Source organism: Mustela nivalis (assembly GCF_964662115.1).
Source record: "Mustela nivalis genome assembly, chromosome: 11".
Taxonomy (NCBI): Eukaryota; Metazoa; Chordata; class Mammalia; order Carnivora; family Mustelidae; genus Mustela; species Mustela nivalis.
The window spans coordinates 56378186-56396643 of NC_139030.1; the positions used below are offsets into that span (position 1 = coordinate 56378186).

At 35.7% G+C, this 18458-nt stretch overlaps 1 protein-coding gene and 1 pseudogene across 12 annotated transcripts in view; both read right to left on the reverse strand.

Moving 5' to 3' along the window:
• Positions 1 to 18458, reverse strand: part of SLC4A10 (solute carrier family 4 member 10) — a 307876-nt gene that overhangs the window by 89857 nt on the left and 199561 nt on the right. For 10 of the 11 annotated variants that reach the window (XM_082691268.1, XM_082691263.1, XM_082691267.1 and 7 more), the window contains 2 exons: positions 16297 to 16384; positions 7698 to 7844 (listed from right to left, as the gene is read on the reverse strand). In XM_082691268.1, coding sequence (XP_082547394.1) covers positions 7698 to 7844; positions 16297 to 16384 — 235 coding nt within the window. The remainder of the gene's footprint in view (positions 1 to 7697; positions 7845 to 16296; positions 16385 to 18458) is intronic. The other variant, XM_082691261.1, reaches the window with a different exon arrangement.
• Positions 5985 to 7038, reverse strand: LOC309843449 (UBX domain-containing protein 8 pseudogene; annotated as a pseudogene). Its single transcript has 2 exons — positions 6554 to 7038; positions 5985 to 6324 (listed from the first exon to the last, which is right to left on the reverse strand). The product of its transcript is annotated as a UBX domain-containing protein 8 pseudogene (transcript).

The following is an 18458-nucleotide window of genomic DNA, read 5'->3' on the forward strand; positions in this document are numbered from 1 at the left end:
ACTTAACTGCCGTTCCAAAATAGTGTAACCACTCTCAAATGTTCTTGGGTACAATGGGACATTTAGGTAAAATGGCACAGGTTTAAAACATGAGAAAAATAGGCCTTGAAATGCACAAAATATAGAAAAGTTCATTGTTCAATATTTTTATAATTTTCCAGGTACAGTGGATTAAAGTTCAATAAGAGAGGATGTGTGTCAATTGATGAAGGAACTGCCTTTACATATAAATAATTATCATCCATCATAAAGGGCTTTAAGAGTGGCCTCAGTACCTTCAACACCCAACAGTCACCCAGGAAACATTTCTTAGCTTCCACAAACCTCAGAAAGCAAGTGATATTATTTGGTCTTCTGGATAATTATCCCTTATTGGCTATGTTAACTCACTCTCTTACAATGGTAAAAGCTATCCTTAGATAAGGCAAATGATAAACCATGAAAGATATTTACCATTCTAAAGCACCTGTTTCATCAAGGAGTGTTCATCTTATAGTAAGAGGAAAAGGTATGTGAAAAGAGATGTATGAACAGTATTGATAAATATTCCGAAAAAAATACAGGAAATATTTTTTGTTTAGAAACACAAGTATTTTCGTATTTTAAAACAAATCAATGAGTGAGTATATATTTGACTACTCAAACTATACAATTTATTTAGCCAATCAACAAAAACTTATTGAGAACCAATTTGTGTCAGGTTCTTGGCCCCACCACTAATACAACAGTTGACAAATCAGATCTGTGGAGCTCACATTCTAATGGGGAATGCCAACAATAAACAAATAAACCCATAAATAAATTAGTTCCATGGTGTATTAGAAAGATTAAAGCTATGTAAAAATAAAAATTTAGAATAGAGTAAGAGGTGGTCTGAGGTGTGGGTAGGTAGGGAGGAAGGAATGGCAAATAGAACCATCCTAAGATCAGTGAGAAAATATCATTTGAGAAAAACCTGAGAAAGTTGAGGGAATAAACCATGAGAATAAGTGAGGGATATCTAGACAAAAAGAATTGCCAATGGGACAGTGTCATGGCAGGAATATGGCTGTAGGGTCTAAAGAACAAGAAGCAAAGAAGCCAAATGGCTGGGGAAGAGTGAGCAAGGCAGAAATTGGTAGAAGTTTACTTTGAAAAGGTAAAGGGATGCCAGGGTAGGTTTAGTAAACCGTTGTAAATATTTGACTTTTATTCTCAGTGAAATGAGGAAGTATTGTAGGGTTTTGAGGAAAGGAAAAGCATGATCTTATTTGGAGTTACTCTGGCTGCTATGTTGAGAACACACGGGCTAAGGACAGAAACAAGGAGACCAGTTAAAAACTATTTCAATAATCCAGGAGGAAAACTATGAAAGCTTGAACTAGGATGGTAGCAGTGGCATCAATGAGAAATGGTTTAATTCTGGATAAATATTAAAGGCAAAACCAAGAGTATTTCCTGGCAGAATAGAAATCTAAGAATAAACTAAAAATTAGTGATTTGGGCTTGGTCAACAGTAAGATTGGAATTAGGACCTATCAATATAGGAAGGTGTAGATGGAACAGACTTTGCAAAAAGATCAGTTTCTTGTACACTTCGGGAAGCATCATATTGCCTTTTCTAACATAAATGCAAAGATGCATACAGGAGCCGAAATGAGACAATCTACAATTCAGTTCAAACTTTGGACTTGTCAAATTTTAGATATCTGTAAGACACCAAAGTGAAGATATGGGACAGGCATTTGGATAAATAACTCTCAAGTTCAAAGTAAACATTTAATTTGGAAGAGAATTTAAAGCAGTAGGGTTGGATGATATTATCACAAGAATGTGTGTAGGTAGAAAAGAGAAGATGACTACAGAGTGAGCCTGAATCATTTCAAAATAAAGAAATCAAAGAAGAAAGAAGAAACCAGCATAGGAGACTGAGATGGGAGTAACCAGTGAGCTAGGGGGAAAATCAAGAATGTGGTGTTTTGGAAGCTAAGTGAAGAGCATGTATCAGGGAAAGGGGAGTCAAATGCCCTTCACTGACAGGCTAAATAAAATCCAGACTGAGAGTTGACTATGGGATTGAGCATTGTGGAGATCTTCGGTGACCTTCATGTAAGTAATTTTAGTGAAGTGATGGGGACAAAAGCCTTATTGGAGAAAGTTTAAGAGAGACTTGGAGGAGATGAACTGGAGCAGGTAGTACAGAGACCTTCTGTGCCATTTGGTTGCATTGAGGGAAAAAAAAAATGGATGAGTAGCTGACAGTGGCAGTATTGAGAATTCTTTTTTTTTTTAAGAATTGCAAATTAATTAGATTGCATGCTAATAAAAATGATGTAATACAGAGCAAAAGAATTGATAGAGGAAAGAAAGAGGAGAATTGATGGTGTAATGTCTTTGAATAGGTTTGAAGAGATGGGATCTAGTGCAAAGGTCGAATTCTAACTTCGGATAATGCATAGGTAGTAATATATGGGAAGGCAGAGTACGTGGGCGCAGATGCTAGTAGGCAGAATGGCATGGTAATGAGAGTCTAGGGAGGTTCTCTGATCATTTCAAATTTCTTAGGGAAGTGTGAACCAAGTTAAATCTGAAAGTGAGGCTCAGGAAGGATGTGCTAAAGACTTGAGGACAGAAAATGAGTCTGAAATAGTCATCTAGGGAGAATTACTGGCCTAGGGAGTATAGTATGATAACTTGCAACATTAAGGTCCACTTGAGGTAGGTTGTCATGAATTAATGAGATAAGTCAGTGTAGTTATGATTTCCTTCAGCTATGCTCAGCTGTATCAGTGCAGGTACAGATTAAAGAGTTGGATTCACATAAGGTTGTGGTTTCAACAAGCAAGTAAATGGCATGAAAGAAAAGCAAAGGAGTTTAGGGTATACACAAAGGAGTGATTATAATGCCCGACATGATGTTCTAACGAATATTTTCAAGGTTATCCTTTAGGGTAACTAGTTAGTCTTCTCTTAACTGAAAAGAAAAAATGTTTACAGATCTGTGATTTATGGGGTGCCCAGGTCGCTCATTTGGTTAAGCTTCTCTCGATTTTGGCTCACGTCACAATCTCAGGGTTGTGAGATCAAGCCCCGTATCTTCCTCTCCCTCTGCCCCCATCCCCACTGACATGTTTGTGCTTTCTCTTCAAAGGAAAAAAAAAAATATCTGTGATTTAAACATTTCAAAAGAACATAAAAACCATAAAAATTATTCCATGGGGGAGAATAGTATTTGAATGAATATGAAGTCAGAGTGCTTAATATCTTTTAATTTATCCTGATTCATTTAATGAAAGAAAACATAGTTCATAGTATCTGTTATTCAATTACAACACACATTTAAGAAATACTATTGTAAAGAAGCATAGCAGAACCCAAATACCTTGATTCCTAATTCAATGTTATACTACCTAATTCAATGTACTACTGCCTCTTAATACTCAGAATCCAATAATTAATCCTGATTTTAAAGAGTCTCATAAAAATAATTTTAAAAATAGAGAGTTCCCAGAGTTCCCTCAAGTTGCTTCAAAAACATCATTCCTCAAAGGCAAGATGTTTTAAAAAATGCTTGACTTCAGTTTATTGTTTAAAAAACTAAATGGTGTTAACAAGTGACTTTTAAAGTCTCACTGTCAGTGTATTAATATTTTCACAGAATATTTCCAAATAACATCAATTGAAGAGTTTCTTTTTTTTTACTTCAGGAAGCATTATATTGACTTTTCTAATATTCTAAGTGTAAAAATGTTTACAAATATAAAAATAAGTCAATCTGTAACCTAGAAGTTACTCTTTAAGCAACATTTTTTAGTAGTTTGAGATCAACGGAAATTATGTGGCTTGTAGTATAGAATTAGAAAACTGTCATTATTGAGAAAAGGAAACCAAATCATCTTTAATAATTATGAAATGACTTCAGAATGAAAATACAGAAATAAGACATCAGTACATATTTCTTAAATTGATAGTGAGACTGAGCTGACCTTTTTAAATACTCATGGATGAGTGGTACACTTGTTCATTTGCCCACCTGGCTAACCAGGAGAACCTCTGAGTCAACTAGAGCAGTAGAGTCCAACGGGTTGTACTCCACAGAGACAAGGGCACAAGACAAGGCTGAGTAAATGACAACTGGGAGGGTTTCAGGAGACATACTCAGTAAGAACAGAGTGGCAATATGAGGGGGCTTAACAAACATTTGGCCACCAATCTCGACAAAGTCAAGCCTGCAATTAAAAAATGACCCAAATAATAGCAACAGTTTTTATTTTTACCTTTCCGGATTATATCATGAGTGAACAGCACACTGGATTTTTATAGGCAAATTTTTTGTAATTTTTATACCATATGTCCACACAAAGGTAATACATAAGAATTATAATTTTAAAAAATTTCCTGATCATAAATATGATCATCAGTAATGGGGAATTTTCTATATAATACGATTAAGTCATGCCTTTGAATTTTCTTTTTTTAATATTTTCATTATTTTATTTTTAAATCTATTGGCCCACCTGGAACTTGTAAATGTTTCAACTTAATGCAAGGAAAAATTAAATAAATCTTGACATAAATTAGGTAAATAATACATACCTATCAAAAAGAACTTTATTATTTTTTTTTTACTTTTTTAAAAGCTATTATTTTAATCACCTCATGCTTATCATGACAAGTATGTTCTTTAATCCCCATTACCTATTTCACCCATACTTCCACCCCACCTCTCCTCTGGTAACTATCAGTTTGTTCTCTATAGTTAAGAGTCTGTTTGTCTCACTCCTTTTTTTTTTCCCCCCTTTACTCATTTGTTTCTTAAATTCAACATATGAGTGAAGTTGAATGGTATTTGTCTTTCTCCAACTGGCTTATTTTGCTTAGCATTATACTGTCTAGTTCCATCCATGTTTTTGCAAATGGCAAGATTTCATTCCTTTTTATGGCTGAGTAATATTCCATAGTGTGTGTGTGTGTGTGTGTGTGTGTGTGTGTGTGTGTCTGTGTGAGAGAGAGACTTCTCTATCCATTCATCAATTGATGGACGCACTTAAGGCTGTTTCCATATCTTGGCTATTTAAACAATGCTACTATAAACATAGGGGTACATGTATCAGTTTGAATTAGTGTTCTTGTATTCTTTGGATAAATACGCAGTAGCATGACCACTGAACCAAAGGATGGTTGTACTTTAACTTTTTGAGAAACCTCCATATTATTTCCCACAGCAGCTACACCAGTTTGCATTCCCACCAACAGTATAAGAGGGTCATTTTTCTCCACACCCTTGCCAACCTCTGTTGTTTCTTATTTTTGATTTTAGCCATTCTGACAGTTGTAAGATGAGATACCTCATTGTGTTTTGATTTGCATTTCCCTGACGATGAGTTAAGTTGAGTATCTTTTTATGTGTCTGTTGAGCATCTGTATGTCTTCTTTGGAGAAATGTCTGTTCATGTCTTCTGCCCACTTTTAATTGGATTATTGGGTTTTATAAGTTCTTTATATATTTTGGATACTAACACCTATGGAATATTGAAAAGAACTTTAAAGCATTAAAGAGCTTTGGAATGTCTTTAAAGTTTAATTTCTAGAAATACAGCAGAATAAACATTTCTATTCGGTAGACTTTAAAGAGTTTGACTGAGTAGTGAAATGTTCAATGTGGCAAGTTGGACTGAAGAGGAAGAAAACAAGGTCGTATGACTTTGTGTTTCAACTTAGTGATAAATGATGTCAGCTAAGAAAAATAGAAATTATTGAGTGCCTTACTGTACACATTTTTATCTAGTTTTCATCTGGTACATTATAAGATGGCACATTCCACAAACCATTACATGCAGAGAACAATCCTTTTCCAATCTCTTAATGTCCATACTTCCCATGGATATCAACTTTAGAGAGTTTATTGCCTTGAGCTCAATCAAGGTATTGTATGACTTTAATGTAAATCTTATAGTGTTCTGTAAGGTCATGGCAAAACTGATTTTATGTAGTATAGGTAGTTCTCATTTATTAATTAAGTTGCTCTGCTCCTTCTCTTTCACATTGAGTATAGTATCCACAGTTATTCCTATATCCTACAGGGCCCAGGCTTCCTCCATATCCAGGGGCTCTCTGGGAAAGGAAGTAAAAAGGTTGTATACGGATGTGTGGTACCTGATTTTCATCATCCAGTCACATAAGACCTGTGAACTGCAAGACTAAACAAACTTTCTTCTCAGGACCCACTTGGATGCTGGAGGGCAATAACTACTTTTTCAGCTGTTTCAGGAGATTCTTCAGGTAGGTCAAGAAGCTCCTTCTGAGTGGGCTCTTCAGCAGATGGTGAAACTTTGGTTGGGGCACCTGGGTGGCTTAGTCAGTTAAGGAACCAGCTGTTGATTTCTGCTTGGGCCATGATCTCAGGGCCATGAGATCCAGCCCTACAATGGGTTTGGGGCCGGGCATGGAGCCCACTTAAGATCCTCTCTCTCCTCCTCCCTTTCCCCTTCTCCCTTGTTCATGCAGGCACACTCTCTCCCTCTCCCTTGCTCGCTCACTCTCAAATAAATAAATAAATAAATAAATAAAGGATTAGGCAAATTGAGTCTTTGCTCCTTCTCTCTTTGATGCTTCAAAAAATGTCTTATTCATTTTCAAGCATTAAATCTTCCTCACCCCCAATTTTATGACCATTGCTTAACTTCAAGGTTTCACCCATCATCTGATAAAAGCACTCTTTCAGTTTTCTCAATTTCATTTCCTGATGGGGTCTTAGAGCATTCTCTATGTATCTACTGGCCTTTTTACCCTGTGCTGCTGCTTTTTCTCTGACAAGTTTTTGCCTTTTCTCATTCTTCTCTTCTTCTTCTTTCAGATACACTTGGAAAGATTTAAATGAATTAAGCCATGAGGTAGTCACAGAAATAATTAAAGTAAGAAGAGCAGGCAGTAAGAAAATCTGGACATAGAGCAAAATTAGATCTTTAATTCTTAGATCAGGGATCCCACACTGAGCTCCAGACATGAGAAGGGAAGAGTGGAGAGGAGGAAAATGCCAATAACCCCACGAGAAGCCATAGTGGCAGAAGCCCTACATCTGGGCAAGAGGCTGAATTTTCTTAATACTTGCCAATTTCAAAGAACTATATCAAAACATGGAAAGATGGCAATGGGATTTTTCTCAAGCCATATTTAACATTTTTATTAAAATTTTAATTTTCCTTTAGTATAATATGTTTTAAAGTAGATTTAAAATCTTCCCAGGCATATGGGACCATTCAAGTTAGTGGCATATCATCAATATACCAAATTTCTCAGGGAGGTGTGTTGGATAACCACAAGAAGTGACCTTCAGTCACTGGAGGTGCAAGCCTGGGACTGAAAATTCCACCCTCTAATACATGATTGGCTCTGCTGGACACCAACCCCCATCCCTTTGGGAGTTCTAAAAGTCACCTCATTAACATAACAAAAGACACCTTTGTTGTTTGCCTCACTAAGGGAATTTCAAGGGGTTTAGGAGCTCTGTGCCGAAAAGGGGAATGAATGCCAAATAGATCTTTGTTATTATAAATCATAACATCACCAAAAAATAAATAAATAAATAAATCACAACATCACAGAGGTTATCATTCAAGTCGTTCTGAATCTTTTGAATGAGTTATACTGTTTCAGTACATGTATTTAAAAGACAACAAAATGATGGGATTTGTAAGAGTATTTTCAAATAAACATACCTGGGAAGGAACATTTTTGGGAGGCTCTATACGAATGCTTGGATCCCATTCTCCAGGAGGGAGAACAGTAACCTGATCCAAAAATTCATCGATTCCTGATACCAAGTCATTGCGATCTCTAGCTTTGTAAGCAACATCATGAAATACCTATAGGAGGAAAAGATAAAAACAATAAATAAAAGATAAAAAAGTAATTATAAAATCTTAAGGCATTCAGTGTTTTCATTTCCCAGTTATCTTACATATGATTATCACAATTTAAAGAAATAGGCAGCTCTAACTAAAGAAATTTTTAATGTAAACAATTATAATTTAGTTTATTCTATGAATGCACATAGATATATATTTTTCTTAGAATGTAGAATAAATGTTGAAATTTCTGGAGACAAGAGTAAGAGAAAGGAAAAGGAGTAAGAAAGGAAGCTCATGAAACTAGAATTAAGGATTCAAGTTTGCCAGAGGTTATTTATATGTGGGTAAACAACACTTTCAGAAAGAAGCCCCTGCTTAAAAATAGAGATAAGATCTATAGACTATATTAAAAATTTTAGCAATAGTTATATGCTGGAACATATAAATCAATGAAAAAGGTTTATTTTGTTTTAATTTTTAAATAATGATAAAGTTATAAATTAGTAGCTTCTATAGAGTGCAGCAAGCATATTTCCATTCAAGATGAGTTCCATTCACACATACACACATGCACACTGTGGTAGTCCCTTAGGCTATGATGGACACTGGAGATCTCCTAGACACAGGGGAAGATTTCACTCTTTGCCTTCTTCGATACTGGAGTTAGGTGTGTCCAATTCAGGTATACATATGTCACTTTCTAGTCGAGGTAATGATAATCAGTGTGTAAATTAACACATTGCCTTTTGTGTGCCATAGTGACTGAGAAAAAGCAAGTCGAGATGGAGCATTTATGGGCCTGGGTGCCTGAGGGACCATGATGAGCAGAGCCCCGCTACCAACCCATGACAGACGCAGAGCATGAAGGAAATCCTCATTGTTTTAAACCACTGAGGTTGAAGGTGGTTATTCCTGCAGCGTAGCGGAATCTCTTCTGACCAACACACCCACCGAGGGCAGATATACTTAACATAACAAATGAAGAAAGTAAAAATAAAGATAAATTGGAAAAATTTATCTATACCAAACATAATATAAATATTTCTGATACTTTTCATATTTCATATAATATGAAATGGAGCAAATATTTCAGGCTTGGCGCTAGTAAATTATTGTTTATGCTGAGCTACATAATACAGTGACCACATACTCCAAAATTTCCAGGGAAATTGTGCTTTCAGATATTTTATCTACTTTTAAAAGTAGATATATATACTTTCAGATATTTTATCTATCATTTGTTTAAGTTTCTGGTTTGATGCTCAATCTAAACTTCTTCAGCAGAAGAGGTAATGATTATTTTCAAAGGCTTTCTCCTTACTTTCCAGACAAGAACTTTTCACAGAAGATCATTGGTGTGATAAATATACAGTCATTGCTTAGGATAAAATGAAGACACCCAAGATAGAGTTAATGATTTAGTTGTATTTGGGAAAAGGTATATTTTGTTAAATATTGACAATATTGATTTCCCTGCCACAACACACTGAGTTAATAGCTCAGGATATCTACCTTCTAAAGGGTTTTATATGGCCATGAGACCTAATCTGGACATTAAAGAATTACAAATGTTTTTAATCCCAAGGAGAGTTTAGCTACTTTACTCTTTCCCTGCTAGTAGCAACTCTCTTGAAATCTTTCTTGAGTTGATCTGTTAATTTAAAAATTGTTTCAAGGGATCGCACAATCTCACACCTGTTTTAGATAAATGAATGTCCAAATTCATCCAAGACAGCTGATTTCCTATTATCTTAAAATTCCTCAGAGATATAGATACCACAACTTGTTTGATTTTAAATTAAAAACATTGTTTACTATTGATTTCCTATCATCAGTTTCCCCAATAACTCATTTACTTTAAACGACTCCTCTCCCTTTTCTTTATGTAGCGAGCCTAACATTCTGATATCAACGTTCATTTGACTTTTCTTTTCTTTTTATTTTTTTTTCAATTTCTTTTTCTTCATTTGACTTTTAAGAGAAGCCTTCCCTGAAAGCCTCTCAAACACCTCCTAACATCTTCTTTTTCTTAATAGTTTTCATTACAATTATTTATTGTAATTAATTGTTAATTACATAATTTGTTGTTTAATGCTTATTTTCCCTGCTAAAACATGAGCTCTGAGCATTCATTTATATTTATCAAACTATTCATATGCTAAGGATACCGCAGTGAGTAAAATCAACAAAAGTCCATCCCTCGTGAGCTTTCATTCTAGTGGGAGGGGAGAGAGAGAAAACAGGCAATATAATAAGTATATATTTTGTCGGAGGGTGTTAAGTTCTATGCAGAAAAATGAAGCAGGAAAGAGGAATAAGGGTATGACTAGGGGATGCTGTAATTTTAAATAGGGTGATTAAGGAAGGCCTCAGTGAGACATTTCAGCAAAAAAACAAGGTATTGGAAGCAAGAGCTCTTCAGGCAGAGGGGATAGCCATGCAAAGTCTCAGGTGAGAGCATGCGTCGTATTTGAGAAATAGCTAGGAGGCCAGATAGAAGTAAGCTAGAGGGAGAACAACAGGAAATGAGGTCTGAGAGGAAAGGTCAGAGGGGCAGAAAGTCATCCTGTAGGATATTGTAGATCACTGTAAGAATTATAAGAGGCCATTAAGGCCTCTGAGCAGAAGAGTAGCTCTAGCTGTGTATTGAGAACAGAATGAAATAGGTAAGGGCAGAGAGAACAAGTAGGAGTCTATTGCAATAATAGAGTAACAATGGTGGCAGGGACAGATGAAAAGAGTAAGAACCAGGTAATAACAGTTCAGAAAGTCAAAAGTAGTAGGATTCCAGATATATTGTGTAAGTGGAGCCAGGAATATTTACTGAGAGACCAGATTTGAGTGTGAAAGAGAATACAGGAATCAAGGATGACTTCATAAGACCAGTGACCAGGGCTTTATTTTTTTTTAATTTTTAAAAAATATTTTATTTTTTCATTTGAGAGGGAGAGAGACAGATTGAGAGTGAGAAAGTGCACAAGTCAGGAGGAGGGACAGAAGGAGAGGAAGAAGCAGAATCCTCACTGAACAGGACACAAAGCTCAATTCCTGGACCCTGGGATCATGACCTGAGCTGAAGGCAGGTGCTTAACCAACTGAGTCACCCAGGTACCTCCATAGTTTTAATTTCCATTGCACAACTGGGAACTGTCCCTTCTTTAGTTCCTTCTTCCTCCTTCCCATCCTTCCTTCCTTCCATCCATCCACCCATTTTTTCCCTCCATCCCTGCCTCTCTTCCTTCCTCCCTTCCTTTCTCTTCTTTCTAAAAGACAGGAGATTCCAGATCATCTTTTGTAAGATGATAGAAATGATACAGTAGGGAGGGAGAAACTGATAATGTAGGAACCAGAGTGGATAATTAAGAAACAAAGTTCTCATCAATGCAGTAGGTGAGACGGATCCAGAAAAGGAGACTGAGAGAAAAAACAGCAATGAATTAGGAGGAAACCTCAGTATATGTATTTGTTTCCTTCAAGCCTGCTTTTACTATTTTTGGACCTTTGTTCTTCCATGTATTTCTTAGAATAAGCTTATCGAGCTCCTCAGTAAGTACCAATGGGATTTTAAGTGGAATTGCCTTGATGTCTCTCTCTTCACCATTGCTTGCAATCCTTCTTAAGTGGCGTCTCTGCTTTTCCCCCTTGTTCTTCCACAAGCCAAGTGATGCTTTTAAGATGTGAGATAAATCGTCATTTCTCTACTCTAAACCTTCCATTTGCTTTCCAAATCAAAGTCCTTATATGATGTACAAATACCCTACACAGACCGGCCCACTGTCTCTTTGACCTCATTGCCTACTGCCCTCTCCCCTTCGCCCTCCTGCCCAGCCTTGCTGTCCTTTTTGCTGCTCCCCAGATATTCCTGGCATCTCCTGTCTGAAAGCATTTTCCCTTGTTTATCCTTTTGCTTGGGAAGCTCCTTCTTCAGATATTTGAATAGCTTGCTCCCTCTCCTCTTTTAGGTTCCTGATTTTCACTTGCAACTCTCCCTTCCCTGCTTGGGTAGTTTCCTCCATAGCATTTATGACCACATACCGTATACTTTACTTACTTATGTGTTAGTATACCTTATCACTAGACTATTAGCTCAATGAAAGAAAAAGCTTTTGTCTCTTTTGTTCACTGATAGAATCCCAGAACTGCAAGAGTACCTGATGAATCGTTCAAATTCAATAAATATTTATTGAATGAATTAATAAAGAACAAAGGGAAGGAGTAATTTGTTCTACTCAAGACCAAGGCTTATTACAGTAAAGATACTGTAATTAAAATAGTGATGACACAGAGATGGGTAGGGTTGTTTGTTTTTTTGAAAAGCACTCATTGCTAACAATTGAATAAATGATAGACTAGCCAGTAAATGGTGCCAAGCCAAGTGATTATTTAATAAAAATGAAACTGGATCTTTACCCACCTGCCACATGAAAAGAAATTCCAGGTATATTAAAAACTTATATAAAAAAACTGATATATGAGAGAAAAAGTATAAAACTCATTGAACATAAAATAAAAGACTATTACCTTGGGATAAGCAATAGTATACATTTCAAGGTTTTAGTTTCAAAACAAAGCACACAATTAATTTTAGTTGCTCTTTGTGGAATAAAAATTAAAGAAGAGATGTTCAATAACGTGAGATGCCAATAGAAGATTAAGAGACATGAGTGCTATAAACATTCGGGTGCACGTGCCCCTTTGGATCACTACGTTTGTATCTTTAGGGTAAATACCCAATAGTGCAATTGCTGGGTCATAGGGCAGTTCTATTTTCAACATTTTGAGGAACCTCCATGCTGTTTTCCAGAGTGGCTGCACCAGCTGAAGTGTGTAAACCTGGTGATTCACAGACCTGTACCCCTGGGGATAAAAATATATGTTTATAAAAAATAAAAAATTAATTAAAAAAAAAAAAAGACATGAGTGCTGAAAACAGAATAGCATATTACAGGGACCTTACTGAAAGCAGTTTGAATAGAGTGGTAGTGACAAAAATCGGGCTGTAATACATTGAGATGTATGAAGCTAAAATAACCAGGTCCAGGAAGATTCTACTCCTTCAAAGCTTTTGAAATTCACATTCAGTCAACAGTTCTTCAATGGTAGATGCTATGTGAAGCTGTGAGGAATTTTCTTATAAGGATGGGAAAAACCTGGACATTTATTGAATATGTACTTCCTAAATAATTACTATATTTGGGCATGTTTGTTGATTGAACAGAAAGAGTCAGTGTTGACTTGAAATCTGGGTAAGAGAAAATTCTTGGCAAAAAATTCTAGAACAAGAAGAAAAAAAACAATGCCACTCTTAGTAATTATTTTGTTTTCATATTCCTTTTGTTTTCATAAAACTGCCATTTATGTTAGTATATACTCATTTTATTATGTTTAAATGAATTATATAAATACATATTTTTTTAAATTCTCAGTTTTAAGTTCTATTATGAAAAATATCAGCATACTATTTATATAAACAGAAGTGATTTGGCTTGCTTAATAATATTTAAGAATGTTAAGGGATAAATACATTGGCAGTAGTGCCAATAAGCAAAATCATATGATTTATCGCTAGCAACGCTTAACAGAAAGGAAGAAAATAGTTTACCGAATTGATTCAATGTGAGGTATTTCTTTTTTTTTTTTTTAAGATTTTATTTATTTGACAGAGAGAGATCACAAGTAGAGAGAGAAAGGAGGGAGCAGCCCCCCCGCCTAGCAGAGAGCCTGATGCGGGACTCGATCCCAGGACCCTGAGATCATGACCTGAGCTGCAGGCAGAGGCCCAACCCACTGAGCCATCCAGGCAGCCCAGTGTGAGGTATGTCTAAGCTGACTAGCACATTCAGTCATTAATTCATTAAAAAAAAGAAAGATTAAACTCTGTCATGACCAGACCCTATGCTAGGTCTAAAGATACAAAGGAAAAGACAGACTGGACACCTACAAGAAATTTCTAGGATGGAGAGGAGAAAAACCACCAGAGTTCAGTCAACAAATATTTGAGCACCTGACAAAATCAGGGAACAAAAATGAGTAAGTGGTAACTGATAACATGGAATTTACAGTTTGATACCATAGTCTGATTCACCACTTTCTTAACTAAACTCTATGAATCAATATATTGCATTTTACTCTTAATGAATTAAGTATTCATTGTCTTCAAAGCAATTAGATAAGCAGAACAACTTCTCTACTTGGGTTTTGAACAACAAAAAAAATTTCTTTCTCTTTTAAAAGCATTTAAACATTTTTTTTTTTAATATACTCAGTGGGTCTATTATTATAACCAATTGCTCTCATCTTTTGGAGTAACTTTCTGGCTATTTCTGCTTCTCTATCCCGCTGCTCACAGAGACTTACAAATCGCCCCAAAACGAACCTCGAAACTTTCAAGTTGAAGAAATTTATGTTTGAGCCTGCGTTTAGATGGCTAATGCATGCTCTCAAATTGGGTAGTTCTTATTAGTCAAGGAAATAGATGGAAATCCTTTCTCTGCTCTCACTCTAAATCTATACTTTAAAAAACACAGATGCTTTCCTGTTGTTCCGTGGCCACTTGATTAGTCAAAAAAACTTTGGAACTGACATCTTTCTGTTAAGAAAATCTTGACTTCTAATTGAGATAGAGAAGAATTAGGAAGTGAGATGCCATAAGTATATGTGAACCTCCCATGACGCAGCATGCTCCTCTCACCATATGCTATACCCCATCCCCCCAGAAATATCTTATTTCCTAATGTGGTAGATACGGAAACATAACATAACGTGAAATATACGTGCATGAAAGTGACAATATTTAAATTGTGGACTGCAAATCACGGTGTCATATATTTGGCAAAACTGTAATAACTGCAAAATATTAAGCAATATGGAAAAACTAAAAGAAAAGATACCATGGGTGTCTTCTCAAGAGAATTCTACTAGAGTAGGTTTGTGGTCCTCGTGAAGCCCTTTTCCAATTTCTCTGTTTTCTTCCTCAATAATGTGATACTGTGGAGAACTGAGTAGGGACCTCTCAAAAACATGGCCACCTGAACCTTAGAATGTGACCTTATTTGGAATAAGGGTCTTTGCAGGTGTAATGAAGGTAAGGATCTAAAGTTAAAATCATCCTAGATTAGGGTGGGCCCTGTACCCAATGACAAGTATCCTTATAAGACCAGAAAGGGAGGAGACACACAGAGGCACAAGGAAGAAGACCTTGTAAAGATGGAGGTAGGGATAAGAATTTTGCCACCACAAGTCAAGAAACCCCAGGAATCACCAGAAGGTGGAGAGACAAGGAAAGTTTCACCCCTAGAGCCTTCAGAGAGAATGTGGCTCTCCGGCTGACACCCTGACTTCACACTTCCGGTGCTCCAAAATGTGAGAAAATAAATTTCTTGTTTTAATCACCCACTTTGTGGTAAGTTTCTATGGCAGCCATAGGAAATGAAAACACTCATTACGTTGATTCTTTCTCAAATTGATAAAAAATGTGTTTTTCTTCTAGCTTTTGGTTTCCTATGTGTAAATACAATAACGAATGCATACAAAACCATAAAACATAATTTGGACAGATATAATAGAATTTATATCACCAAGACAAGTTCATATTTTTCAGATTTCATAAACTTAGGAAAAGTCATATACAATAGTAATCCACTCTTTTTGCAGATTTTCAAGTATCCAAAGGCAAAGTATTTCAATAAATACATTAAATTATTTAGATGAGATTCTAAAAAACGCATAACCTGTTTGTTATTTACTACTGAATTTTGAATATGTGACCCTTCTGTGATCTTTTACATCCACTCTTTAACAACAGATTTCCATAAGGTACTGGGGAATACAGGAAATCAGTTATATGTTATTTTTATGTTTTTATTTTTATGATAATACACCTCTTTGAGAAGCTGATAAAAGCTTTTTCCAGTCCAAAAAAATTACATACAATTTTTTTACATAGAAGAATTTGTGTGCTGTATCAAAGAGATCACAGGTCCCTTGAAGTTCATCTATAGCTCCTCTAATGGTTCAAAGACTCTCAGGTTAAGAACATTCAGGCAACTGTAAAGAGAGTTGATAGATATTGCATAGCTTTTGGTGTTGTATGTACTATTCAGATAAACTACCATTGTTTTTTCAGGTCCTAAAATTATTTTGCCAAAAACAAGATTTCTAATGATATTAAAAATGGGGCTCACTTTAGCAGCACATACTCTATAGGAGAATATTAGTAAATACATTCTAAGTGTCACTAAATCATTTTCTTTAGAATATGAGGTTTTAAAGCATTATACTCATGTGTGTGAATTTGTTACCCCTTTCAAACAAATTTTTCCAAAGGAAATTTTATAGTGGAAGCATAGAAGGATGGGGGTTCCATGGAGAGAAATCTGATTCACAACAGATAGTCATGAATACAGGAACTCCAAAAGTTAAGTGTACCTAGTAGGGGAAAATGTTCCCAATGAACTTGAATAAATACCTCATCTGTCATTAGGGTTGCAATTGATCTGCCAATCTCATGGTACTGTTGACCCTTTCCCAGGGGTCCCAGAAGAATGAACAAAAATCTGTAATTAAGAAGAAAAAATACAAAAAGTTTCATGGTAGAAATACAAAAAACAACTCCAGTAGTTACAGAATGACTCAGCGCAAAAGAATTGTTTAAGATGAGGACTTCAGTATAAAATACATATTTTTTCACAGTTTATTACTATTTTAAAGCATTTTTATAATGATTGACTTTTATTCTTAAGGTTCTTGAGCAAGGGAAATCCACGGTTATTTTGAACTCAGTGTTTTCCCATTTAATTACCTGTAGAGCCTACATGGTAGGTAGTGAAAAAATCCTTAGAGGAGGAAGGTGAGAAAAGTAAAGTATGATTAAACCTTTCTGAATTACAAGGAAGAACTCACTAATATACAAATTATAGAATGAGGTAAGGAAGAAAAAGGTAATATAATATTATAAACAAAACAAGAACATATAATAAAAACAGTAGGTATATGTAACATCTACATTAAATTGAAAAAAATATTGTCAAGAATCAAAGATCAGTTAGTAAAAAAAGATAGAGAGTTAATGATCTACTAATTCTGACTATGGGGGAATTAAAATACAGGCTGCATTGCAGTATTCCATCTAAATTAGACTGAAAGCCTAGTAAAGTCACCAGCACAACTGGAGATTTTGAAGAAATCAGTACATGCTTTAACTTTGGAGGACCGGTAATTGTCTTGTCTCTGAAAAGGTCAATGCTACAGTGAAATCGTAAAAAATTTCAAATGCCATATATTCTGCAATATAATTCAGTGGTATTAATTTGTTGAATGGTTTATGCTCTTAAATGTGAAGACTCATAGTTTCATAAGCTTTAAAGAAACATATACTATAACCTTACCCTTCATTTAGTTACAAACTTTAGCAATTGTGCATGATTTTATGTAAAGCATATATTACACAGTCTTAGAAAGTCTGGCATTAATTTTTTGTCAGCGCTACCTGATTTCAAGTCAATTTCTACTACACCGAAATGCCCATTATAAATTTAAAACAGGAATAGCTTAATGTGGTGGCAGGGGCTTTATCAACTGTAATACTTTCAAGAAATTTTGTAACCTATGTACATCTTGCCATTTTTCAGGTTTCTACTCCATGGGCTATTATAAAATCCTAAAAAATTATTTTCTGACATTTTTACTATGTGTTGCTATTATATTCATGGTGTGCCCTTTTGTCCCTCTAAGAGAGAATAATTAGGAACCTCGGACAGCTAGCTTTATTCTATTTGTCTAACTAATCTTCTTCCATTTTTCACCTTTCCGAACTAAATAGTCTAGTCTTTTTAATCTCTCCTTATACGGTGGCTCTCCTGTGCCCCTAATTTCTCCTCCATTGTTCTCTACACATATTTTACTATGTCAGTATGAAATGAGGTCACCTAAATCTTGACAGTTTTCAAAGTGAGGGTATAAAACCCTATTAAGGCTTTTCTGTACTCCTGGGAATTTTTCTTTTCTTTCCTTTGAAACACAGGAGCTATCCTTGTCATACAGAGCCATCATTGATGCAGAATTTCATCAGACACCTTCCTAAATGGTGGAAAGGGAATGTGCTGCTTGGAAGACTGAAAAGGAATTTTAAACTACTAAAATACTACCTCTAGAATTAGTAAGTCTGACATCTTAAATCCAATTCCCAAATTCCCAGAAACTCTGAGCAGGTCACAAGTTGTATAAAGAAAATGCAGTCTAATCATAGTCAAATGCCACTTTAATGTGCTCAGGACATCGTCACTCTTTTTTAATAAAAGTTGGCATATATCAGAACTCTGGGTAGCCCTCCAACAGAATGGACAGACACTTCTTTCTATAACCTGAGTAGTAACCAGGGTCCTGCTTCAAATCTGTTCCTGTCACAGATTCAGGAATAGGTACTTTGTGTGAGTGTTGGGGGGGTGGGGTGCAAGTGGAGGGTGGGAGAGAATCTTAAGCAGGTAACACACCCAGCATGGAGTCTGACATACAGGGCTCAGTCTCGCAACCCTGAGATCACGACCTGAGCAGAAATCAAAAGTTGGTCGCTTAAGCACCTGAGCCCCCCATGCACCCAGGGATAGGTACTTGAACACCAAATCCAGTATT